Genomic DNA, 26,842 nt, shown 5'->3' on the forward strand with positions numbered 1-26,842 from the left:
CTACTCCCCCCCCCCCCCCCCATTGGTCCTCTTCCTCCCTTTTCCTCTCCTCTTCTTCCTCTCTCTCTTTCTCTCTCTTTCTCTCTCTTTCTCTCTCTTTCTCTCTCTTTCTTCTCTCTCTTTCTCTCTCTTTCTCTCTCTCTTTCTCTCTCTTTCTCTCTCTTTCTCTCTCTTCTCTCTCTTTCTCTCTCTCTCTCTCTCTCTCTCTCTCTCTCTCTCTCTCTCTCTCTCTCTCTCTTCTCTCTCTCTCTCTCTTCTCTCTCTTTCTCTCTCTCTCTCTTTCTCTCTTTTTCTCTCTTTCTTTCTCTCTTTCTCTCTCTTTCTTTCTCTCTTTCTCTCTCTTTCTTTCTCTCTTTCTCTCTCTCCCTTCAAAATTCCTGGTAATCCTTATTTCCTTTGACATTGTGTTCCTAAGCTTGCAGTCCTACCAAGAAGTTAGGAAATTACTTTAAAGTGTTCTTTTAGTTTGTCATGGTGCTTCTAGAATCTGTTGAGTTGTGAACATTTTGGCATCCTTTATAGTTGTTTTATAAGGTCTGTTCTGTTTCAGGGTTTTTACTTTGTGGTTGTATGCTTTTCTTGACTGTCTTTCAACGATTCTAGTTTTTTCTTTAATAGCTTCACCTTACTTTTGAGCCCTCCAGCCTTCTGACTATGTTGTCAATCTCATGAGGGTTTAAGGGGAGCCACTATGTCAAAAGTCTGTAAGGTTGGATTGGTTGACCGTCATGTAGTGGTCCACTGAGTCAGTGTAGGAAGTAAACGTGATAAGGGGGCTGAGGAACGATGAAGTGGAAAGATAGTACAAATGAAAGTTTAGAGAGAAAGAATTGTTAAAGAAGGTGAGGAGCTAGTAAAAATAGAATCTCCCAATATAGATTTGGCAAGAGTGAAAATGGTGGTTCCAACATTGGGACATTTTTGGGATAGGCATCTTGAGGAGAATAAACTAGCTCCTGATATGTTGCTTGTTTTGGAACAGATAGAAGTGGAAGAGCTGTGATCCAATAAAGGTATAAGGCCTTTACTCCTGGGGGAAGATTTGCAGACCTCTGAGAGCATTTTGGGCACTACAGAGGGGTGTAGGAGCAAGTAAGGTTGGTTGCACTTCACTCAGCAGTAGGAATACTCGAAGAGTACCTGTTACGGACTCGACCAGGGGCAGGTGAAAAACGGTACTCGGAAAATAAAGCAAAATAGAAGCCCACTAAAACGTATATGGACCCCACCTATTGGTAAGTGAAAGGCAGCTCACTCAGTTATAGTGTGTTGCTCCTAGGGGCAGAGGAAGGACTGTCTTCTGAGAGCTAAAATATGGTTGGCCTTTGGAAGTAGAAGGCAGCCAATGATGAAAGGATGATGGTGCGACATGGGTCCCTGCTTACACGAAGAAAGCCGGTTTGTTCTCCTCAGTAGGGTCTGAGATGTGCCCCTCTGAATCTGAGGCATGTTTAAATAAACTCTAGAATTGAGGCTATACCTAAGCTTTTGCCCTGAGAAGTGAGAGAGCCACAGTATGTACCGCGGTCCTTTTTTTGCTAGAGAGGTAAGCAGGACAGAGTAGGCGGAACACCTCAAATACCCCAGAAAATAAGAGAACTAAAGAATTGGTAGAGAGTTTCCATATCCCTAGAGAGATAGGAGTTCTAGGGAAAAGGTAAAGCATCTCTACGTCCTCAGAGAAGTAAGAACTATCCTAGTTACTAGAGGAGAGGGAGATGGCCACCACATCTCCAGAGAAGCCAGAGAGTTATAGCTTGGGGAGAGAGAAGCTTTTTCCACTAAAGGTAAGGGAGCAGGGAATACTTGGAGCCAGAGAATACAAAGACCCACACTTGTTACACCTTCATCATAATAGCCTAATAATACAGAGGTTTCATTTCCAAGAAAGCGTGATAATAGCTGTAAGTCCATTATCTACAAATGTGGTAAGGCAGCTCGGGGATGAGAGAGGGTTTCCACTTCCCTTGAGAGGTAAGGGAGCAGGTGATTAGGCAGAGCATACCCTTTCCAGAGCAGTAAGGGAGCTAGAGAACAGGTTGGGAGTTTTTACTTCCCTATAGAGATGAGACAGCTAGAGTATAGTTAGTAAACCTCCCCTTCCTTGGGCGTAAGAGAGAGAATAATTACCCAGCACCTCTGCTAGGATGTGAGAGCCTCCACTTATAGTTGCTCATCTTTCCCTTTGGGCTACAAGAACCGGGGAAACAGTATTTTCCCCTTGGAGTTGAGTCACGGTCTCAGAGGTCAGAAACTAAGCAAAACCTGCTCTAGAGGGAGGTGTTTACACCTCTTGCTCCTCCTCCCGGAAGGCTAGTAAATCAGCATATCAAGGCCGAAGGCTTCAGAGGCCTCTGTTGCTTTTGATATGTGACCCAAGGCTTCCCCAGACAGGGGAAATGTCAGCCCTGCCCTGGGACCATTGGGCACCAGGACAAGCGGCAAAATTAGCTTTGCAGAGGGCGTGTTGCACTGCCAGGCTGGACATACCTCTAGGATGGACAGCCTAAAGTAAACGCAGAGGTAGGAGTTCTACCATCGTATGTGTGGCAGAATTAGGAATTCTGGGACAAGGTGATGCCCATTCCCCAAAGGAAGGGGTCATCCAGGGAGTAAGGGTGGGAGGAGTAAGTAACTCATTTACTATTACCCCTCACTCCCTTTAATGGCCCTAAATTGAGTATTTAGTACACCCCCTTGTCAGACCTGTCTGGCCCTTTGCGTAGTCCCTCCAATTTATTGTTTATTTTGTCCCCTTTTTGCCCCTAATGCCTTTGTTTTATTTTGTGTCCACTAAATTTTTATGGTGTTGGTCTGGGGAATAGGTGCTCTTTCGCCCTCATAGTTTTTCACCTCAGGCCTAGATGCCTTTCCTGACAGGAATTCACTTGGAGTCACAAAATGGTGGCTACCAACTGTCATACCTGGGACCTGTCCCATAGGATAGAGTAGGGCATTCCAGAACCTTCTGGTCCCTTCTGGACCTCTGAGGGTCAGCCTATATAAGGCGGAATGCTGGTCAGCCATTTTGTCTTTCCAGAGAAGGCTAGCTGGAGTTAAGGCTGTAGCATAAGGCGAGGGTATGATCACCAGAGGGTTGACCTCCCAGTGTAGGGACGCTCCTTACTGTTACACCACCCTTCTCCCCTTGTAGTTGCTGACCTGACCCTGCTGGGGAAGATCCTGGAGACCCTGGGCACCTGTTTCATCTGGTCTCAGAAGGAAGAGTGGGTGAGGGAGCTTGTACGGAGTGAGGCTCCATCCACTGGACAGTGAAAGAAAAGGGAAGGACCATCTAGCCCTTCCAATCGACCCCCCCCCCCCCCCCCCCTCATATTCCTCCCTCCTCTGGCATATCCCCGCGAGTGGGTCTGATCCAACTGGGGGTCTTCAAGGTGGTAATCCTGCTCCAGGACGTCAGTAGGGATAGAGCCACAGAGCAACCCGACTCCCGACTCTCTCCTTACCCTCATTAAGGTCAAATTCTAGCGGGCGCTGAGGGAGATTACCACGTCCCTACCGAGTGCCTCCTGTGTTCGTCTTCAAGCGGTTCATAGGCTTTTGTGGCAGAGAGGCTTGGGGAAGCCGCCGAGCTGTGGTGTTCTGGTTCCGCTTCTGCACGGAAGAGAGAGAGAAGCGTCTCTCCCTGGTGCCGGCGCAGCGGAGGCGGGACTGGTATGAGTGTCCCTGGGGAGGAGCCGCCTGTAGCGCCAGCCCTGAAGAGAGGCGGCGTCGATGCGCGACTCCTGCGCAGGACAGGAAGAGTAGTGCTTCCGTCAGCCTACGCGAAGGTGAGGTGAGGGGAAGCGCTGAAGGAGACTGAGGTGTGCTTTTCCCGCGGGAGTTCAGCGGGAGGAGCGGCCGTCCGAGGACGTGGGCGGAGTCCTCCCTACCACCGGGGAGACCGGCTCTAAGATCCTTGGCGTCTGAGGGAGAAGACTGAACCCTCCTGTTAGCGGAGCCCTCCCACCGGCTAAAGCCGGCCAGTGAGTGAAATAGGTGAGGAGAGGGAGGGGAAGCAACGGAAGTAATCCGCATACAATTCGGAACTGGTTAGAGCGGAGAATCTTCCACAAAGCTAGGAGTGGAGAGAATTTAAGAACAGCGACTAAGCTGCCCTCATTCAGCCAGGTCTATAAGGAGTTGGCACTAGCAGACAGTCTGTGCTTGAGGGCGGGTGGAGGACTTCTCTGTACAGTAAATAAGAAACAAGTTATGTACCTGACTGGGGGTTCATGAGTTGATTAATGCCATCTGCCCGTGAGAGGGAAAGGTTTAAGGAATGATGGTAGCACTCTCTCTGTGAAACTCTGGGCTGACAGCTAAAGGTTGATTTATGTTTACTTGAAATAACTGTCAGAATTGTCTCAAGCTTTTGGTTAGCCCTGTTTACAGGCAGAAGGAGGAAAAGTTAAAGTTGAGAAGCTGTCTACGCTAATCTGTACCTGTGAAGGATCTAAACCAAGAAATCATTCCTTTAAATGTGATAACCTCAAACAGAGGAGCCAAGTCTAGCTAAGTTTAGTGGAGTGCAGACACTGCTCCTTAGAGGCCAAGGTGATGTGTTGTTAAGCTGGGAAGTTGAATAGTGACATATCTTGGCAACTTTGAAGAAATTTATAATTCTACTGTTTGAATGAAATGTATTGAACTGTATCTTCTGAAGACAAGAGAGCAGAGAATATTTTTATAAAACAGAATGTATTTTTACACAAAGATTGGTGTAGCGTCTTTTTTGAGTGATATTGCATTGAATTACTGCTGGGTGGTTTGCAACCTTTACACATGTGCCTCAGTTAGAGATCGTCTTACCCTAGGCCAGGCTACCCTAGGTGACCTGACAACATTAGGTTCCAACAAATTGGTGTCTAGCGGTGGGATGTTGACTATGGTTGCGACTACTCTGCAGTAATTGAGTGTAATCCACTAACCTACACCTGGAGTTTTCTCCTAGCGGCCCTCCTAATTTTTACTTTTGCTTTTTCCAAATTTGTTCCTGGTGGTGGGGTGGAGGTAGCTTCAGGTTGCCCTTGTAACTCTATTCTTCTTGTGTGTGTAACCTGGAATTGCCTTTTGCAAAATGGAATTTGCGCTGGAAGAACTGGACACTTACTCTGTGGCCCAACTAAAAGATTTCTGCCAACAAATGGGGGTGTTTTTTAAGCGTGGTGCCAAGAAGGGGGAACTCCAGACCAGTTTAAGGGCTTGGGTGGAAGCACACAGAGAAGGGAAGGAGGAGGATGAAGGGACAGACCGGGACACGGTCATAGAGGTCGATGGATTATTCCACTCAGAGGTGGAAAACCTACTCCCAGGACCAGTGTCCTACTCTAGGAGGGGCAGTAGTGTCTCCGGGGGAAGCTTGACCGAAGCAGAGCTCACTGACAGGAGGGAAATGAGGCAATTAAAATGGGAGTTGGCCAGGCTAGAACATGAGAGGGAAGAGCGGAGGATGGCTCATGAGTTCAAACTGAAGGAGTTAGAACTCCAAGCCCTGCAACGGGGACCCTTTCCTACTCCGAATGGTGGCAGCGAATCCAGAGAACCAGCCAGGGAGTCCAGACCCTACTTGCCTCAAGACCTAATTGCTAGCTATAGTCAAGGGGATGATATAGCCAAATGGGTGGCTGCCTATGAGGTCTCCTTAAGAGCCCATGGGGTGCAGGAGAAGCACTGGGGGGGTGGGTTGTACAAGTACATGCCTCATACTTGTCGGGACACCTTGCTAGCATTAGAACCAGAGGAGCAGACCAACTACCCCACCATGAAGCTAGCATTGATCAGGAAGTTTGGGTTAACCCCAGAGAGGTATCGCCAGAAGTTCAGGGGGAGCCACAAGTTAAGCACCCAGAACTGGGTGGACTTCCTAGATTACGCAAGGAAGGCATTGGAGGGCTGGGTACAGGGCAGTGAGGTGAAGGATTATGAGGGGTTGTGTGATTTATTTTTGAAAGAGCATCTACTCGAGAAATGCTTTCCCGAGCTGCGCCAACACCTGGTGGACAGCAAGCTGACCAACCCCCGGAAGCTTGCAGAGGAGGCGGACATCTGGGCAAGTACCCGGGTGTCCTCAAAGGGGACTGGAGGGGATTCCCAAAAGGCCGGACAGGGCGCCCCCCAGAAGAAGGAGGGGGGAGATAAAAAGCGGGAGTTCTCTAAAGGTCCCCAAAACAATTTTCAGGGAAAGGGAACAGGTTTCACCCCTAAGGCTAACCCGCCCAGAAACCCTTATCCTGGCCAAAGCCAGCAGCCAAGGGTTGTCCACTGCTTCGAGTGTGGTGGTGTTTGACATTATAAGGGAGATGTCAGATGCCCAAAGAGACCACCCCCTCCCACCGGAGGAAAACCCCGGGAGTGGCTAGTGTAGCGCTCGGGAAGGAGTTGCCCTTAGATAAGGGGGGTGAGTGGGCGGGTGTCACCTTAGTGTCCCTGGGAGAACGGGAGATGGTTCCTAAGATCCAGGTGCCCCCAAATACTGCTAAGTATGGGCAATGGATCACCATCAATGGCCAGAGAGGGGAGGCTCTGAGAGATACAGGAGCCAGTATGACTATGGTGAGGAGTCAACTGGTGTCTCCAGAGCAGGTGGTTCCCAATGTACTCCACCCCGCCGCGATGGCTGACGGCAGAATGGGCCACTATCCTGTGGCTGAGGTTCCCTTTGAGTGGGAAGGGGTTGCAGGTTCACTTCGAGTTGCCGTAAGCCCTGCCGTGCCAGTTGATTGTCTGCTGGGGAATGATATGGAGCACAATGCTTGGAGAGAGGTGGAATACCGGACGCATTCTGCGATGCTGGGTACACCTGACTGGGCCTGTGTAAGTACACGGTCTGCGACTGCCCGGAGAGGGAGTTCGCCTGGGTTGGACCCTGGAACAATGGCCCAACCCGCTGCCAAAAAGGGACAGACCCGAAGACAGGAAGAGCCTGCTTCGGCTTCCACACCCCATGTGACAGATCGGCCACCTGCGGTGGTGGACCAGGAGTCCGTGGAGGGGGAAGTAGTCTCTCTGGAGGACCTATCCATCCCTGCTGAGTGGCATGTGGAGGGAGGGCCTACCAGAGAGGAGTTCTGTAAGGGCCAGAAGGAGTGCCCTACCCTTGAGGGACTGAGGCGACAGGCTGACGCCCAGGCAGCAGGGGATGTTGCGGGACACTACCATATTTACTGGGAGGATGGACTCTTCTACAGTGAACCCAAGGTACCCTTACCTGGTTCATCAAGGGCCTTGGTAGTCCCGCAACGATACCAAGCCTTTCTACTGGAATTGGCTCATGCAATACCCTTGGCAGGACACTTAGGTCAGGACAAGACCTTTGCTCGGCTTGTCCCCCACTTTTACTGGCCTCAGATGAAAGTGGCGTCCAACACCTACTGTCGGACATGTGTATCCTGCCAGGCCAGTGGGAAAACAGGGGTGAAGCTGAAAGCTCCCCTGGAACCACTTCCAGTCGTTAGCACCCCCTTTGAAAGGGTGGGCATCGACATTGTAGGGCCATTGGATCCACCGACAACAGCTGGTCACAGGTTTATCCTGGTTCTGGTGGATCATGCCACACGGTACCCAGAGGCAATCCCTCTGAGGACTGTCACTGCACCTGTGGTGGCTAGGGCCCTAATGGGGTTCTTTACCCGAGTGGGTTTCCCCAAAGAAGTTGTGTCTGACAGGGGGACCAACTTTATGTCAGCATACATGCGGGCAATGTGGAAGGAGTGTGGAGTGACCTACCGGTTCACCACTCCTTATCACCCCCAGTCAAATGGGCTGGTGGAAAGGTTCAACAAGACCTTGAAGGGCATGATCAGAAGTCTGCCTGAAAGCCTGCGGAGGAAATGGGACGTCCTCCTACCCTGTTTGCTATTTTCCTACAGGGAAGTGCCACAGAAGGGAGTGGGCTTCAGCCCCTTCGAGCTTCTGTATGGGCACCCTGTACGCGGTCCTCTCAGCCTGGTGAAGGATGGATGGGAAAAGTCTCCCAGGAAACCCCCCCAGGATGTGGTGAGCTACATGCTGGCCTTCAGGAGCCAAATGGCGAAGTTGTGGAAGCAAGCTTCTGACAACTTGGAGGCCAGCCAGGCAGTCATGAAGGAGTGGTATGACCACAACGCTCACCAGGTGGAATTGGAGCCTGGCCAGAAAGTGTGGGTGATGGAGCCTGGAGAGCTTAGTGCCCTCCAGGATCGCTGGACAGGCCCCTTTGAGGTGTTGGAGAAGAAGGGTAAGGCCACATACCTGGTGGACCTTAAGACCCCACGACAGCCCCTGCGGGTGCTTCATGCCAACCGACTCAAACCCCACCATGAGAGGCTCGAGGTCATCTTAATGATGGTGACTGATGGGGAAGAGGAAGCGGAAAGCGAACCTCTCCCGGACTTATTCTCGTCTCAAGAAAAGGATGGGTCGGTGGAGGGAGTGAAATCCCACCCCCCATCCCTAACTCCTGAACAGCGGGAGGACTGCCGCCAGATACTGGGGCGCTGTTCTCTCTTGTCCTGGAAAGGACTCACCTGTGTACCCACAATGTGGACACAGGGGACAGCCCACCAGTGAAGTCAAGGACCTACCAGCTGCCCGACAAGGTGAAGGCTAGCATCCATGGAGAGGTTGCCAAGATGCTAGAGCTAGGAGTTATAGAACCTTCCAACAGCCCCTGGTCCAGTCCGGTGGTTTTAGTGCCAAAAGCCGCTCCACCGGGCACCACTCCAGAACTGAGGTTCTGTGTGGATTACCGGGGACTGAACTCAGTTACAAAAACTGATGCCCATCCGATCCCTAGGGCGGATGAATTAATTGACCGGCTAGGAGCTGCCCAATACCTAAGTACCTTTGACCTCACTTCAGGGTACTGGCAGATCTCCTTGACAGATGGAGCAAAGGAAAGGTCAGCCTTCTCCACGCGTGAGGGACACTTCCAATTTTGCGTGATGCCCTTTGGGCTCAAGAATGCCCCTGCCACTTTTCAGCGGCTGGTGAATCAGGTCCTCTCCGGAATGGAGGGTTTCTCCGCTGCTTATCTGGATGACATTGCTGTCTTCAGTAGCAGTTGGGAGGACCATTTGCAACATTTGCAAGCAGTTCTCCAGGCCCTGAAACAAGCTGGATAGACAATCAAGGCCAGCAAATGTCAGATTGGGCAGGGGTCGGTTGTGTACCTTGGACACTTGGTGGGTAGGGGGACAGTGCAGCCCCTGCAGGCAAAGATTGAGGCAATCATGGCCTGGGAACCCCCAAGACACAGACTGAGGTCCGAGCTTTCCTGGGCCTCACAGGCTATTACCGTCGCTTTGTGAAGGGGTATGGCACTATTGTAGCGCCCCTCACAGAGCTCACCTCAAAGAAACAACCTCGACAGAGGCTTGTCAGCAAGCCTTTGAAAATTTGAAGCAGGCAATGTGTGCAGCACCGGTCCTGAGGGCCCCAGACTTCTCCAAGGAGTTCATCGTCCAGACAGATGCATCAGAACATGGCATTGGGGCAGTGTTATCGCAACTGAATGAAGAGGGCCTGGATCAGCCTGTAGTCTTCCTATCCAGGAAACTGCTTCCCCGGGAACAGAAGTGGAGTGCAATTGAGAGGGAAGCTTTCGCGGTGGTGTGGGCTCTGAAGAAGCTGCGGCCATACCTGTTTGGCTCGCACTTCCTGGTTCAGACTGACCACCGACCCCTTCGTTGGCTAATGCAGATGAAGGGGGAGAATCCCAAGTTGCTGAGATGGTCCATCTCCCTACAGGGAATGGACTTCCGGGTGGAACATGGCCTGGAGTGGACCACGCCAATGCAGACGGTCTCTATAGGTATTTCTGCCTTAGTGATGAGGACTCCCAAGGGGTTGGGCAGTTCTCCCCACTTTCAGCTGGGGGGGACGCGTGTTAGACCTGTCTGGCCCTTTGCGTAGTCCCTCCAATTTATTATTTATTTTGTCCCCTTTTTGCCCCTCATGCCTTTGTTTTATTTTGTGTCCACTAAATTTTTATGGTGTTGGTCTGGGGGATAGGTGCTCTTTCGCCCTCATAGTTTTTCACCTCCGGCCTAGATGCCTTTCCTGACAGGAATTCACTTGGAGTCACAAAATGGTGGCTACCAACTGTCACAACTGTCATACCTGGGACCTGTCCCATAGGATAGAGTAGGGCATTCCAGAACCTTCTGGTCCCTTCTGGACCTCTGAGGGTCAGCCTATATAAGGCGGAATGCTGGTCAGCCATTTTGTCTTTCCAGAGAAGGCTAGCTGGATTTAAGGCTGTAGCATAAGGCGAGGGTAGGATCATCAGAGGGTTGACCTCCCAGTGTAGGGACGCTCCTTACTGTTACACCACCCTTCTCCCCTTGTAGTTGCTGACCTGACCCTGCTGGGGAAGATCCTGGAGACCCTGGGCACCTGTTTCATCTGGTCTCAGAAGGAAGAGTGGGTGAGGGAGCTTGTACGGAGTGAGGCTCCATCCACTGGACAGTGAAAGAAAGGGGAAGGACCATCTAGCCCTTCCAATCGACCCCCCCCCCTCATATTCCTCCCTCCTCTGGCATATCCCCGCGAGTGGGTCTGATCCAACTGGGGGTCTTCAAGGTGGTAATCCTGCTCCAGGACGTCAGTAGGGATAGAGCCACAGAGCAACCCGACTCCCTCCTTACCCTCATTAAGGTCAAATTCTAGCGGGCGCTGAGGGAGATTACCACGTCCCTACCGAGTGCCTCCTGTGTTCGTCTTCAAGCGGTTCATCGGCTTTTGTGGCAGACAGGCTCGGGGAAGCCGCCGAGCAGTGGTGTTCTGGTTCCGCTTCTGCGCGGAAGAGAGAGAGAAGCGTCTCTCCCTGGTGCCGGCACAGCGGAGGCGGGACTGGTAGGAGTGTCCCTGGGGAGGAGCCGCCTGTAGCGCCAGCCCTGAAGAGAGGCGGCGTCAATGCGCGACTCCTGCGCAGGACAGGAAGAGTAGTGCTTCTGTCAGCCTACGCGAAGGTGAGGTGAGGGGAAGCGCTGAAGGAGACTGAGGTGTGCTTTTCCCGCGGGAGTTCAGCGGGAGGAGCGGCCGTCCGAGGACGTGGGCGGAGTCCTCCCTTCCACCGGGGGGACCGGCTCTAAGATCCTTGGCGTCTGAGGGAGAAGTCTGAACCCTCCTGTTAGCGGAGCCCTCCCACCGGCTAAAGCCGGCCAGTGAGTGAAATAGGTGAGGAGAGGGAGGGGAAGCAACGGAAGCAATCAGCATACAATTCGGAACTGGTTAGAGCGGAGAATCTTCCACAAAGCTAGGAGTGGAGAGAATTTAAGAACAGCGACTAAGCTGCCCTCATTCAGCCAGGTCTATAAGGAGTTGGCACTAGCAGACAGTCTGTGCTTGAGGGCGGGTGGAGGACTTCTCTGTACAGTAAATAAGAGACAAGTTATGTACCTGACTGGGGGTTCATGAGTTGATTAATGCCATCTGCCCGTGAGAGGGAAAGGTTTAAGGAATGATGGTAGCACTCTCTCTGTGAAACTCTGGGCTGACAGCTAAAGGTTGATTTATGTTTACTTGAAATAACTGTCAGAATTGTCTCAAGCTTTTGGTTAGCCCTGTTTACAGGCAGAAGGAGGAAAAGTTAAAGTTGAGAAGCTGTCTACGCTAATCTGTACCTGTGAAGGATCTAAACCAAGAAATCATTCCTTTAAATGTGATAACCTCAAACAGAGGAGCCAAGTCTAGCTAAGTTTAGAGGAGTGCAGACACTGCTCCTTAGAGGCCAAGGTGATGTGTTGTTAAGCTGGGAAGTTGAATAGTGACATATCTTGGCAACTTTGAAGAAATTTATAATTCTACTGTTTGAATGAAATGTATTGAACTGTATCTTCTGAAGACAAGAGAGCAGAGAATATTTTTATAAAACAGAACGTATTTTTACACAAAGATTGGTGTAGCGTCATTTTTGAGTGATATTGCATTGAATTACTGCTGGGTGGTTTGCAACCTTTACACATGTGCCTCAGTTAGAGATCGTCTTACCCTAGGCCAGGCTACCCTAGGTGACCTGACAACATTAGGTTCCAACAAATTGGTGTCTAGCGGTGGGATGTTGACTATGGTTGCGACTACTCTGCAGTAATTGAGTGTAATCCACTAACCTACACCTGGAGTTTTCTCCTAGCGGCCCTCCTAATTTTTACTTTTGCTTTTTCCAAATTTGTTCCTGGTGGTGGGGTGGAGGTAGCTTCAGGTTGCCCTTGTAACTCTATTCTTCTTGTGTGTGTAACCTGGAATTGCCTTTTGCAAAATGGAATTTGCGCTGGAAGAACTGGACACTTACTCTGTGGCCCAACTAAAAGATTTCTGCCAACAAATGGGGGTGTTTTTTAAGCGTGGTGCCAAGAAGGGGGAACTCCAGACCAGTTTAAGGGCTTGGGTGGAAGCACACAGAGAAGGGAAGGAGGAGGATGAAGGGACAGACCGGGACACGGTCATAGAGGTCGATGGATTATTCCACTCAGAGGTGGAAAACCTACTCCCAGGACCAGTGTCCTACTCTAGGAGGGGCAGTAGTGTCTCCGGGGGAAGCTTGACCGAAGCAGAGCTCACTGACAGGAGGGAAATGAGGCAAATAAAATGGGAGTTGGCCAGGCTAGAACAGGAGAGGGAAGAGCGGAGGATGGCTCATGAGTTCGAGGAGTAAGTAACTCATTTACTATTACCCCACACTCCCTTTAATGGCCCTAAATTGAGTATTTAGTACACCCCCTTATACCAGGAATTCAGATTTCGATGGGCACAAAGGAGTGGACAAAGCAGACTGCTGATCTGAGAAGAGAGAAGCACAACTGACTTGGCTTCAACCCTGCCAGCCTGCCTGCTGCTCCTGATCCTCGTGAAGCAACTGACTTGTCCTGTTTCTGTACAGACTGCAAGAAACCCAGAGGGCTGCCAGTACTTCCCCAATCACCAAAGAAACTCCCTCGGAGTAGAGTAGCTGTTCCCATGCAGCCTCAGGCACCGAAAAAGCAAGGTCCGGTTCACAGCCCTGCCACGTACCGAGACTACCAACACTACAGCCACCCAGGAAAAGGTTGCAGTGCTCCCACAGGTCAAATGCCTCCAAATGTAGAGACCTCAGGACCAACCAGAGCTGCACAGCACCAATAGCTGGGGTACCAGACCCCTTGCATCAACCAAGGCTTGTAATGTCCAGACCGGACACCAACACCGAGGAAGACCGACCTCCGTGCCGAGGGTCTTCAAGGACAGTGAGACCTACATCAAGATTGGCCCAGCTGTTCTATTTGCCCCTCTACGCGAAACCAAGACAGAGTGAGCCTCTGACCGCCACCACCTGACACCTCAAAGCACCTCTGTACCCGCACTCCACATCTTAAATCCGAGGGAGGTGACTAGGCCGACAGAGTCCTCAGACCCACAAGAACCAAGCACATCTTTGGGTCTGGCCAAACTAAACTTCTGGTCGCCACCTGCAGCTTCTTTCTACAGGCCTGTCTGCAGCCACAAGTGACTCTAGCACCAAACCTGATGCCAAAAGACACCATGGCACCCGAGCCCCACAGCCCAAGAAGTGGACCAATGGTGTCTGTACATGCCTGAGCATCTCCAGGGTTGAGCCCCCCTTTGGGGAAACCCCGGACTGGCACCGCAGTCCCACCTTGCAGCCTTTGTCTGACCAGGTCGGTGAGTGAGGGCTTTCTAAAAATACCAAGTCGGTGTTTTTCCCTATACTACCTGTGCTCTTAATCCTGCCATTTCTATATGAGCGTCGAACACTCTTTTGTTGTTGAGATTGTTGACCAGAATGTTCCCCATTGAAGTGAATGGGACACCTGACACCTTATACGCCTCTTCACCCAGATGCCCCAGAGCCTCTCAAAGTGATTTGTTGAAGTGGCCTTGAATTGTGCCTCATACTCACTTTAGGTCCAGCGGAAGAGTCCCGGAAGTCGCTGACAAGTACCCAAATGCGAAATGTTTTCCACCAAAGGATAACATTTCAGCTCCAGAAATTGATATGTGTCCACTTTTGGAACATATAAAAATTCATAACTCAAAGTGCTTACCTGATTTAGATGATCTTGGCATCTGAATTCATGGAATAATAAGTTATTTTTATAAATTGGTGTAGAATTTCTTTGTGTGTCTCACTTACTGCCTTTGTGTGTGCAATAAATGCTTCGCTCTACCCTCTGATAAGCCTGTCTGCTCACCCACACTACCACAAAAGAGAGCATTTAGGTTTAAATTTCTGCCTCTGTCAGCCAACTGGGGTTTGCCTGGACTCTTAACACAGTGTATCTCATTTTGGGCCACTATATAAAGAACCAGCTTCTTACAGTAATTTCATGCAGAATTCTCAGATCCTTCTGTTGCTTATGCCCATGTTCAGCGTCCAGAGTCCTTCCGGTCCTCTGGAAGGTGCCATAAAACAATGTTTGATAGCCAAACTAAACTTGGTGGCATCCCCTAATCTTGCTCTCTCACCCCTGTGCCAACTCTTTGCTGTCACCAGTGCCTACTTACGTTGGTCCCGTTCTACTATCTTTAGAGTGGAAGTACTGAAATGTCGATTGTCAGTTCTGTTGTGCAGATAGTGGTTTGTCAGAACTCCTTAGGATCTCCAAATATTTTAAATGTTGTGGCTGCAAGCAACACATGACTTTTGTTGCAGTATGGTTTTCTTGTATGATTATCTGAGCCAGGTTTGTGTATCTGACTCAAAAAGGGACTTGACTGGAGATACTTAGGGAGTTACATGCTGGACAGCACCAATTTGACAAAACAAATTCTGATGATTGATTAGGACCATGAAATCACCAAGTAAACTCGGAAGCCATGGATTTAACAAAAAATACTGATTGATATGAAATTCTGCCTCTGCTATAATGCACTAACGTCATATGTCGGGTGAGGCCATCTGATGGTTAAACTGTGTGCCACAGTTCTTTATAAAATTCTTGATGGGATGGCCTGAATTTGCAATCACATCACAAGCAGAACTAGAGCTACACAGGCTTTTACTATAACCCAGCAGATGCATTATTTACGTAAACATCACTTGGTGTTCTTCTTAACATTCTTTCCTATAATTAGGCCTGTGCATGCTGCTTTCACTCACTGACATGGGCTGTTTACTGTTGTTGTTTTGTTTTTTAACTGCTTGAAACATTCAAAAGAAGAACTTTCTGTATTTTGACTTCGGGGTTTGTGTATTGCTACCATCCTAGTTAGAGGGTGAAGAGAGACTACCCAACACAGAGGAGGTCTTTTCAACAGGTGTTTTGTCCTCCTTGTTATGCTTTGCTCCTTTAGATTTTCAGAGCGAGGATTTTTGCCAGAGTACAGCATCACCTTCCCATCACTCCTCTCTCCCCTTTCTCCAGATCTATGAGGACTATGACTGCATGCTGAACCAGACCAACATTGGGCATAACAACAACAAGTTTTACATCATCCAGCTCATTGTGAAAGGGGGTCACTATAGTTGCTGGAATCGCTGGGGGCGTGTGGTGAGTACCCTTCAGTTCAGACACCTAAAATTACAACCATTTACTACTGTTGGGTAGAGGGAAAGAGCTCGGTAACCGCTAATACCAGAGTGAACACAGTAAGAGCAACCCTCATTTCAATTGACAAACTTCATCTGTTAACACTTCAGCAAGCTGCGACTACTGGAAATAATGAGGCAGCAAGGTGAGTTCATCCCTTCTCACTAAAGATCTCTTCCTTCCCCGTCTGCCCCACAGCCAGTGGTTGGTGGGGCACATTAGGTGCCATAACTGTTGAGTGCCCTTCCTTCATACCTTTTGAAGACCTCCCTCTGCGGTATGCCGTCATTAAGAGTGCAATACAGTGTTTCAATCTGTTGGTGACATGTGTGTAGCACTAATTCTGATTCCTCAGTTGCTGTTTTCACATCAGGATCCATTTCTCATTGATCCTTATGGTTGGTGCACTACCTATTTATTTCACTGAACTGAAAGCATATTGATGTAAAGGGTAAACGATCTTAACATTGTGAATGTTTGCTTAGACTGTCATGAAGGTTTCAGTTGTGGAAGCCAGTGGATAGTTATAACCACGTTTCCATAGTTTAAAAATATTTTTTGTTTTCTTATTAACTTTGGTGCTGTTAGACCCGGCTTCCTGGGCACCAGGGCACTCGGGGGTAACTGCGCTCCAATCGCATCAACTGGAGTGTTCCCCCACTGGTGTCCTGGGGCCTCAGTACTAGTGGACCCAAAACTGGATAACCAAGTACTCTCCAGCACTTGACTCTCCCAGGGTAGCGAGACAGAGCAGTCCAAGGCTTACTCAAGGAGGTGAGGTGGGGTTAGACATTCAGAATACAGTGTAAACCGTACCACCAGCTGATAAACTCAATGTCCAGTCAGTGCTTTACTTTTAATAAAAGAAAAGTACTTTAATACACACAAGATAATTATACTACACATAAAACTAGGATAAACAGTGAAAACCAGATGTCTCTACAACCCTCTGGGCAGAGTTCTGACCCCAAACAGTATTATAGCGCCTAAACGCCAAGGACTATCAAACACAGTTAACATGAAAACACACAATAAGCATTGCATATTGCAGACCATGTTACACAGGACTGCTCTCATTCACTAGAGCCTTGATACCAATCTTTGGATTGAAAGGATATAGTTTCAGCATATGATGTGAAGTCAAATTTTCTTGATCAGCCCCATAACCCCCCACCCAAAGCAACAGATGTGCCTTCCTGTCGTGAGGACACCGCTCTAGTGGTGTCTTGGATCTGATCACAGGTGCCTGATGTCTTGGCACAGTTTATTGGAGTCCCACTAATCCAGTAGCCACTGGCTAGATTTAGGAGGGTAGTGGCTGGACGAGTGCCAGTTCACCCTGATACCCTCAGAGATAACAAAAGGAAAGGTGGGGGCCTGTTACACTGGCCTCTATTCCCAGCTACTGGCTCCCACAGCGCAAGGGAGGAGCTTAGAGGGGAGTTGATCTCACCTTCAAAGACTAGAATCAAGCTTCCTCCTCTCTGGCTCTCTTGATGTGCTGCAAGTTTCCTTCCACCAGCTTTTCTTGATGTGCCGCAAGCTTCCTTCCCGCACCAAATCCTTTGATGTGCTGTAAGCTTCCTTTCCACACCTTGGGCAGCTGTCTGTAATTTCCTTGGTCAAAAGCGCACGCTCCCCCAAGCCTCACAGAAACGGCTGGTCTTTTCCCATTCTGCTGACGCCTTCGTTCCAGACGCAGTGAACAGTCTTATCTCCTCCTTCACACTGCAGGTCGCGCCTGGCTATCTTCAGACCGACCTGGTGTGGCCGCCTCTTCAGTCATAGACCAGTCTTGAACAACAGCTGACCACTCTGGCCAGACTTTATCACCTCTGATTGAGAGGGTCATCCAATCAGAGGGTCTGCTACTTTTGCATCCTGAATACACCTCCAATCACAAACCATTCATGGCGTGTTCAATGCATGGGTAAAGCATGCATCAGTTCCCTTCCTGGTATCAGGCTGTGCAATTACCTAAAGAGGAATTTTAATTAACTCTGGCCCAGGAGGCCCTGACGTGGGGGGTGGGTTTCTCTTCGCAGAGTTAGTGCAGCTAAACCCAGATATGAGGCGAGAGTCTACCCCAGCCCACCAGGCCTTTCCAAGGAAATGGGGAGGGGCACGGGAGAGCTGGGATGTCCAGCAGAACAGCTCTCATTCCTCACACTGGCTCATATCACCATTCTTCCCCAGTACACCCAAGGGCTCTCAAACACACGTCAGGTAGACAAAGGCAACAGGACCACAGGCATGGCAGACTGCACAGACTTGGTGAGGAGGGGGCCTAGGGACTTACCCCTCCTGCATATAGATGTATTGCTGCCACTACTGTCAGTCTACCACAGCCTTAATAGAGAGGGCAGTAGCCACTCTCTGAAAAATAGGGGTGCACTAGGCATGCCCCCTCGACCTCCGAGCCAAGCTCTAGGGTCTCAATCCATGTAAACAGGGAGAACCTCAGTGGACATGTATGATTGTCATGCTCACTGAGGTAGGGATCTAGAAACCATACAGTAGCTTTTGAGTGACTTGCCTGGAGATTAGGACAAGGCAGAGGAAGCACTCTCTCCAGAGACATACAGGAGACTTCCCGTCCCAACAGGTGCCGTTTGATGAATCTTGACAGAACTTTAGGATTTCTTTTTCCTTCTATCTCCGCTCCTAACTGGAACGTTTTTGGGAGGATCTGTCAAGTAGGGTCAGAGAAAAAGGGGGTACCAAAACCTGTTTTCCCCATTTTTTCTATACGAAATTTAGACCCAGCTACAGCCCAAACCACTGAACGGATTTACAGGTGGAGAAGTGTGGCTCACTAGTTAGAGGAGGCAGACCTGGAAGCAGAGGTCAGCCCGGGACCAGGGTTCAATTCCTGGCTCGGCGGGTCTTGAGCCCGAAAAATGTCCACGGACTCGACAATTCTCGCTCCGGTGCCTACTCGATTCATGGGTTCACACTCTGCCACTCTGGGCAATAGCTTGCTTTATCTCCACAACGGCCCCTCTCGGTGGGATGCCTGGCTTTCACCTTGTGGATACCCTTCCGGGGTTATCTCACAGGGGAATACCAGGACGGGTTCCCTAAGCAAGCGCTTAGATACCGGGTCGGTGATTTACGCTATATAAATACATGTACATTTACATTTACAGCAATTTTGTCAGAAAACTCCAGAAAGAGTGTGGTTTGGTGTAAATGTGTTCAGTAGTGTTTGAGCAATTAATGCTCAGACACTTTGCATATATCATGATATATCCTGCCCAGAGGATCTGAAGGGCGGACAGATCTCAGGGAGAGCTGATTGGCTGACAGCGCATCAACTAGGATGTGGTGGCATCCATCTTAGGAGTTGAACTCAGTCCAGAGTCAAAAAAAGGTAAAAGAAAGACCTAAGGGGGCAGGGTAGAGCTATGCTGACCCCCTATCCTGGTGATCTGGTCCCAGAGGGCCCCTTTTTTGGAATTTAGCCGCTGGCATGAGGTTCCTGGATCCTATTAAGGCTCTGGAAGTGGGGTTGTGCATGCCCTCATCCCCTATATTTAAGTGATGCCCTGGGCGCTGGGGTCTCCAGGGCCACTATTAGCTTGCGCCTCCTCCCCTTTAAGGCCATGGGGTGACCCTGGATGGTCAGGGAGAGGGGACACGCATCCCCTTCCCTCTAAATAAACAAAACGCCTCCTGGGATGGGGTCTCCAGGGCCCGAAGCGGCTTGGGAGGGGGGCAGTACTGATGGTTTGGACTCGGGGCATGGCTGCAGTGCAGACCCTGCGGCCAGTCCCATGCTGCGCAGGGTTTTTGGCTGTGCTTGACGTGGGTTTGGTTGCCTGCTGGGTGTTGGCATTACAAATGGTGACAAAATAATAATTACTTGAAACAAATCCTAGAAATACACGGTACGAAACAATTGTTAAAATAACATTATATTTTGGTGAGAATTTCAGTGACAGTGTAAATTTTTAAACTTATAAAACCACTGAAATCCAACAGTTATAGTTATCTCAAGTAACTGTAACTAGTCTGCTACGGTTACTAGAACTCGCGCCTCGCCATACACTGCTGATTGCCCCACATATTACATCACTCATTACATCTATGCCATCATTGATAATATCTCTGAAATATTTGCCAATAAATTATTGATGAGAAAACTGATGAATTTCAGGGGGGTTGTACGTTTAAAATGTTACATAGTCACTGAGGGGGCGGGACGGGGGGGTTCGGGGTTGGGGGCGACATCCGTTCACATCAACAGATTTCCTGGCCGATGACTGTCATGAGGGCACTTCCATCCATTGCAAGACAAACTGTATGGAACACACCCCATTTCACTTGCGTGCTAGATGTAATGCAAAATACTCCTGGGCCGACCACCACAAGGTCTACTACCTCTGGCTCTCCCTAGAGCAGGTCAAAACATACTGCAACCCTTGTCTTGCCTTCCTCTGTTAGAACATTTCTCCCATCGGTGGGCACACTGCAACATGCACAGGCAAGTGCTATTGGGGTTTCCAGACAGTTTTGGTGCAGTAGATATGCTGAGCACCCAGTGTGAAGAGTAAGGCCTCTCTGGTAACTTGAGTTTCTCAAACCAGAGATGCTGCACATGCATGCTCAGGTTGCATAGGTCATTCGCAAGCAGTCCAAAGCTGAGAGGCAGACTGCCTATACGAGGGCCTCTGCTGAGGCCACGTGAGGCGCTCCCCCGCCTAACATGGAGTCGAAGATGCAGAGGGAAGCAGGTAGAGCTTGGGGCAACCACACATTTGTGTATTGCCATCTCGTGGGTCTCCTTTCCAGCTGTAGTAGATACCACAGGGAAGAGATTGAGGTGTTAATAAAGCACCTATCAGAAAAGGAGACAAGAATTTGTCGCAACACTTGCTTGTTTGCAAAACCATTAGCAATGCCAATATCAGGTGTGCCCTTGATGCAGTGAGGGGCATTAATACCACCATCCACCTTTGCAGACACACTTGGATTCGAGTGTGGGGTATAGGCCCAAGGTGCAGCAGCACCTGTTCAGCAAACCCTTCAATGGTGAATTGTTCAATCCTCAGGTGGACCTGATACTCGAGAAAATAAAGAAGGACGCGGTCATAGCCAAATCCATGGGCGCCTTGCAGCCCGACATGCCCAGCCCAGCCTTTAGGAAGCATCAGAAATGGGGAGGTGCCACACCAGGGGGCTCAAACTAGAGAATACCACATTATCAACCTTCCCAACAGGCCTTTCAGGACCCTGACAAACCAAGTCCTTCCACAATTGAGCTTATAGAGGAAATGGGTGGGGTGGGGGAGCTCCTCTGCGGCAAAGCAGTGAGTCCCCTTCCCTCCCCCCAACTCTAGCCCCCCCCCCTCCACTAATCAATCCAACACCTTTCAGCGGGAGGCTGAGGCACATTCTACCTCGGAGGGAATGCACCACCTGAGATCTGTCGGTAGTTTCCATTGTGCTGGAAGCTTACTGCCTCAAATTTAACATCCCCTCGCACAACATCCCGGCCCGCCGCCATGCATGGCGTTCAGACCACCCTCCTCTTTTGGAGGAAAAAGTTCAGGCCCTCATACAAAATGGGACAATAGAACCAGTATCTACACACCAATAAGGTGTGCGATTTTATTTCCTGGAATTTTTAATCCCCCCCAAAAGGACCGCTCACTCCGGCTGATCCTTGGCCTTTGAACAGGTTCATCCTTTCCGAACACTTTGATACAGTCATTCTGCAGGGTGTCATTCCTCTGCTGTGCCAAGGCGACTTCATGTACATGCTGGATCAGAAAGATGCATACTTTCCCCATACACCCAGCACATCATCAATTCCTTCCCTTCTGACAAGTGTCCCACTCTACCAAGTGAAGGTGGTACCTTTCGAGGTCAGTACAGCTCCAAGAGTGTTCGTGAAGTGCCCAACAGTTGTTTGAGTGGACCTCCACAGAAATGGCATTCATGTTGTTTTATACTTGGAAGACTGGCTGATCAAGGGCAGCAGCGTCAAAGGACACTCAAGAATTAGTCCCCCTGTTTATAACCTAGGTTTCAACATCTCCAGCCACAGCAGATTGAGCCTTTCCTTACGATTGATTGCCTATGCACCCCCTACAGGAATGTCTCTTGCAGCAATGGGGCATAAAAGGATGGACATTAGAAGGATCTAGTGTTGGTTACATCCATGGCTCCGCATTCTCTACTTTGGGGATCAAATCCTTGTTCTTCAGCAGACCCTTTCTTATCCCCCTGCAGCTTATGACTTTCAAACCTGAATCCCTCTCTCATAGGCTGTGAGCTCACCTCCGCAAGTTAACAGTTCAGGCCTCTAGTCTCCTCCGCATCAGGGATGCCAGATAAACTACCTAGAGCTCCAAGCCATCAGGCTATCCCTCAAACCGCTCTTCCTTCTTATACAGGGGACGACAGTACTAGTAAAGACAGACAAGACAGCTGTGTTCTTCATTCAGAATCAGGAGGGAAGACCTTCTCCCCAGATTTCTGTATTTACACAACATATTTGGCATTGGGCAAAAGGCAATAATATTTTCCTGCTGGCACGTTCACCAGGAATGGAGAGCAAGTCTGCTCAGTAGGGCGCATCAATAAGTCCACAATTGGGAAATGCACCCAGAGGTACTTCCAACTGTGGATGACCCCAACAATAGACATGTTTGTCGCTCCAGAAAATGCAAAAAGCCAAAACCTTGCCTTCCGGTACCCGCACTATGGGAGAACTGATCAGTGGTGTTTTCCTATGCATTTTGGCATCTCACCCCCGTTCCCTATGTGGTGAGGAAGATGAGGGAGCTGTCCATGACCCTTAACCTAGTAGAGCTAATTTATGCCAGACTACCTTTATATGTATATGAAGCTCTCACTTTGAGGCCTTCTCACTCAACGTCAGGGCCATCTCAGGCACTCCAGTCTCGAAAAACAGAACCTCGCAATTTGGCACCTGAGCTCTTAGAGTTTGGCTATTTTAACCTTTCAGAGGAATGCATGCGTTATAATAATCCAGTCAAATTTGATGAAAAATAAATCTTAATTTATTGACAGCACGAATACCATCCATCAGTTAACTAAATCCAGCTCATACTGAACTTCAACAGCAAAAGTCCTAGCTTGCAGTCATGAGAATTTTTTAAAACATGTCTCATGCACTGGCATGCAACCACAGCATTACATTTAAAGAGATATGCAATGGATAAGAATGTAACACATCTCCCTTATTACAGAAAAATATAAATAAATCAATTAACATATCTTTTAGGCATATTGATGACACATTTGTTATCTTTAACTCTATGAGCAATGGAATCATATTCAATCAAATCACTTTGCTTATTAGATAGATTTCTTTCATTACTTATAGCAGTACATTTTGCTAATTTCTTAATGTTCTAAAATTTGCCATCTTGTGTCATAACACTATTGGAAAATACTTTCCTTATCTGAATAGGATCACTAAATTTATTAGACCATTTGGATAATAAACCTGGCCTAAGAATTCTCACCCACTCTTCTACATGAAATTCTTGATTTTGTGTTCCATTTCCTGTCATACCACACCTTAGTTTTAAACTGCTTATTTTCCACACGTCTGGCCACATCATCCATATCATCTTTATACACTAAGAATTGATTGCATTTCTCCTTTAACCACCATGGTAACATCCTTGATGCTGGATTACGACCTTTGAACAAGTTAAAAGGACTCACCTCAGTAGTAGTATGGGGTGTAATACAGTAAGTCAATAACCGTTCCCTCAAAGCACTAATCCAATTTACTCCAAACTTAACTGATTCAACCACAAAATTCTTCAAAACTCGATTAAACCTTTCAACTTGGCCATTTTCATGTGGTTCGTATAACGAAGTCAACCTGTAAACAATGTTACACTCCTTGAGAAATTTGTCAATTTCAATGGAGGTCAATTGAACACCATTGTCAGAAACCAAAATTTCTTTTAAAAAAATGACAGCTTCAGAGGTGGCCTTGGGGACAAACTTTACTTCAGGCCACTTGGAATGATAATCTACTATTACTAAAGCATACCGTGAGGATTCTGGTAGCATATTGAAAGGACCCGATATATCAAACGCACTTTTTTGCCACGGCTCCGAAGGCCATTTAACTATTTTGAGCGGTGGAGTATGTACCTTTACATTCTTTCCTTACACACACATTCTTGACACTCTCTAACTGTCCTATCAATGAATCTGTCAATACCTGGCCACCAGAAAAAAGATCTAACTAACCGTTTCATAGACGAAATACCAGGATGTGTGTCATGTGCAACCTGTAAAATGATCTCCTGCATGCGCTCTGGCGCTATGCATTTGCCTGACTTGAAAATGAAACCACTGTCAAATTCCAACTCATCCGAAACTTTGTAAAATGGCATTAATTCTGACTTGATATTATTTTTATTTGGCCAACCATTCTGAATATAATTCACCAACTCTTCCCACTTGGAATCTTTTTTTACACATTCTTGCCAATTTGATTCAGTAATGCTTTAAAATTTTTCCTGTAACACATCTTGGGTAGCTAACACAAAATCACATTCATTAACTACACTGACATCATCCACTTCGCACGTAAACGTGGCAAACAATCAGCTGTGACATTCTTTTTGCCAGGTACATATACCGTGACAAAATTATACTCCTGTAACCTAGATGTTAGTCTCGCGATTCTGGCTGTGGAGTTCCATCCACCTCCAACAGATAAAATATTTACTAAGGGTTTGTGATCCATCCTTAATGTAAATTTGGATCCCCACACATAAAGTCTAAAATGCTCAATCGCCCAAACGCACGCTAATAATTCTTTTTCTATTACAGAATATTTACGCTCACATTCATTTAATGTTCTCGAAGCAAATGCCACATTCCATTCCTCACTGCCTTCTCTTTGTGACAAAACTCCACCCAAACCATGCAGGCTTGCATCAACTGTGATGATACATTCTTTGTTAATTCTAAAAGGTTTTAGAGTGGGAGCTTTAACTATGTCTCTTTTAATTTCATCAAATGCTCGTTATTGTATATCGGACCATGTATATTCCACACCCTGCCTTAACAACATTCTTAGCGGTTCCATCTTATTAGCAAAATTCACTACAAACTTGCTATAGTATTCGCACATACCAGCGAAAGATAATAATTGATCCTTGGTTTTTGGAACTGGAGCTTGGGTAATCGCTTCCACATTGGATTTTTTGGGGAAAACACCCTTACCCAATAGTGTATGTCCCAAATATTCAACTGACTTCTGAAAATGTTTGCACTTATGTGCTTTCACTGTTAACCCATTACTCTGTTGTCTTTTACATAATTCCTGCAAATGGTGTTCATGTTCGTTCGCATCTTTTGAAAAAACAAGGATATCGTCCTGAAAGCATTTTACATATGCATCTATATCTCTAAATATATGGAACATGACTCTTTGAAAAACTGATGCAGCGGACGCTAGTCCAAATGGCATACGTACATATTGAAAAATACCCTGAGGTGTTATAAATGCCGTAAGCTTTCTAGACTCTTCCGTTAATTCGATCTGATGGTAGGCAGATCTTGGGTCTAACGTAGAGAAAATGTTTGCAATATCAAAAAACGAAACTAACTCATTTATGTTTGGCAACGGATGACAATCAAGAACTATATTGGAATTCAACGCTCTCAGGTCTACATACAATCTTAACTTTTGATCCGGTTTTCTTACTAAAACTATGGGAGATACCCACTCTGAGGACTCTATCGGTTCAATAATGCCTTCCTTCAATAAATCATCTAACATGGCCTTGAGTTCTTCTCTTATGTTGATAGGAACCCCTCTGAGTTTTTGAGTAACAGGTGTATGATCCTTTTTTAATATAATGTTGTGTGAAAAATTCTTAAGTCTTACTAACTTTTCACAGAAAACTGAATCCAAACGTTTGATAAGCTCACATCCTTTTCCACTTCCTAAGTTATTGGAGGGTTCAACTACTGAAATTGTGTTCATTAGGCTATCATCACACAGAGATACTGGTTCTTTTGCCCTGGGGTTTAATATAATACCCAACTTCCATTGGTCCAACCACCACAACACATTGATGCCTTTAATAGAAATGTATAACTTAATATTGGCTTTTCTATTCTTAAACTGAATTTCAACTTGGAAGAAACCAATCATTTCAATCTATGTACCAGAAAAATTTACAGCAACAATATCACTCATTAATCTTTCCTAACTTTTTTTGAATGAGCAAAAGTATTTTGGAAATCTTGAGTAATTATGGTCCATGGGGATCCTGAGTCTACCATTAGGTATAAATCGATTTCACACATTGTAAACATACATTTCGGAGAATTACGTTGTAAATCAAATTGGTTATTTACAATACATACTACAAAACCAGATTAATTACTAGATTCACTATTCCTAATGTTGCCTACATTTTCTTCAGAAATAATGGATACAGCTCCTGTATTTTGCAATGGAGGACGTCTATCCCTGCACATGTTACTAAAATGTCCAATCCTTTTGCAAAAGTTGCATTCTCTTTTCAAAGCTGGACAACCTGAAAAAGAAGCCAAGTCTTTCTTGAATTATAATTAATGTATAATAAACAACTGAAGATTGACTTACATTCGCTTTGACAATTAAGGTAATCTGCTGAGTTGAACAACACTTAAATGCAGAAATAGTTGAAAAAATATATAAATAAATAAACCTGCTTCGAAAATTTGAAAGATCTGCTGAATTAAACAGCACTTAGATTAAGGCATCGATGTTTCCGTGAAGATTCACTCTGTACCCATGGTAACTCAAAGGTTTTGCAAACAAAAATGGCTGCCAGACGTTTTACGCTGTGCATGATCAGCGTCTTCACGCATGCACGTTACCAGCGTACACCGATTGATGTCATCGAGAGCTGCAGAGCGAAGATTCCAGACAGAGTAAGACGCAAGCCTTTTTTTTTAAATGAAACAAATGTCGCGCTCTAATATATATTCTTCCAGCTGCGCTCTCAAAACATTTCCTACGTTGTGGGCTTGATGAAATTTACAAAATTAAAGAAAACCAATGCGGAAAGTCGCCGAAAGTCCCAAACAATATAGCCGCTTTGTTTAAGCTGATTTAAATTACGGAAACAAACTAAGTGCAAATAAAAGTATCCAAAGTAATTATTATATCAAAAAATACTGCCGCAGGTGCAATCCAAGCACAAAGTTACACTACATCCTCTGGCACAATCAAAATGCTTAAATATATAAATTTGGTACATACCAGAAGAAAGTAACCAAAAGGAGAAAACTCTTTAAATGGGTTCAAAACACCACTTGAATTCGTGCTGTGA

The 26,842-nt window shown here is 47.4% G+C and overlaps 1 protein-coding gene across 1 annotated transcript in view; it reads left to right on the forward strand.

The window, feature by feature from the left end:
- PARP3 (poly(ADP-ribose) polymerase family member 3) overlaps positions 1–26,842 on the forward strand; it is a 225,347-nt gene that overhangs the window by 13,950 nt on the left and 184,555 nt on the right. Inside the window, exon 3 of the mRNA XM_086938724.1 lies at positions 15,345–15,470. Within this exon, the coding sequence (XP_086794850.1) occupies positions 15,345–15,470 (126 nt within the window). The remainder of the gene's footprint in view (positions 1–15,344; positions 15,471–26,842) is intronic.

The sequence above is a fragment of the Lissotriton vulgaris genome, chromosome 9 (assembly GCF_964263255.1).
Source record: "Lissotriton vulgaris chromosome 9, aLisVul1.2, whole genome shotgun sequence".
NCBI lineage: Eukaryota > Metazoa > Chordata > Amphibia > Caudata > Salamandridae > Lissotriton > Lissotriton vulgaris.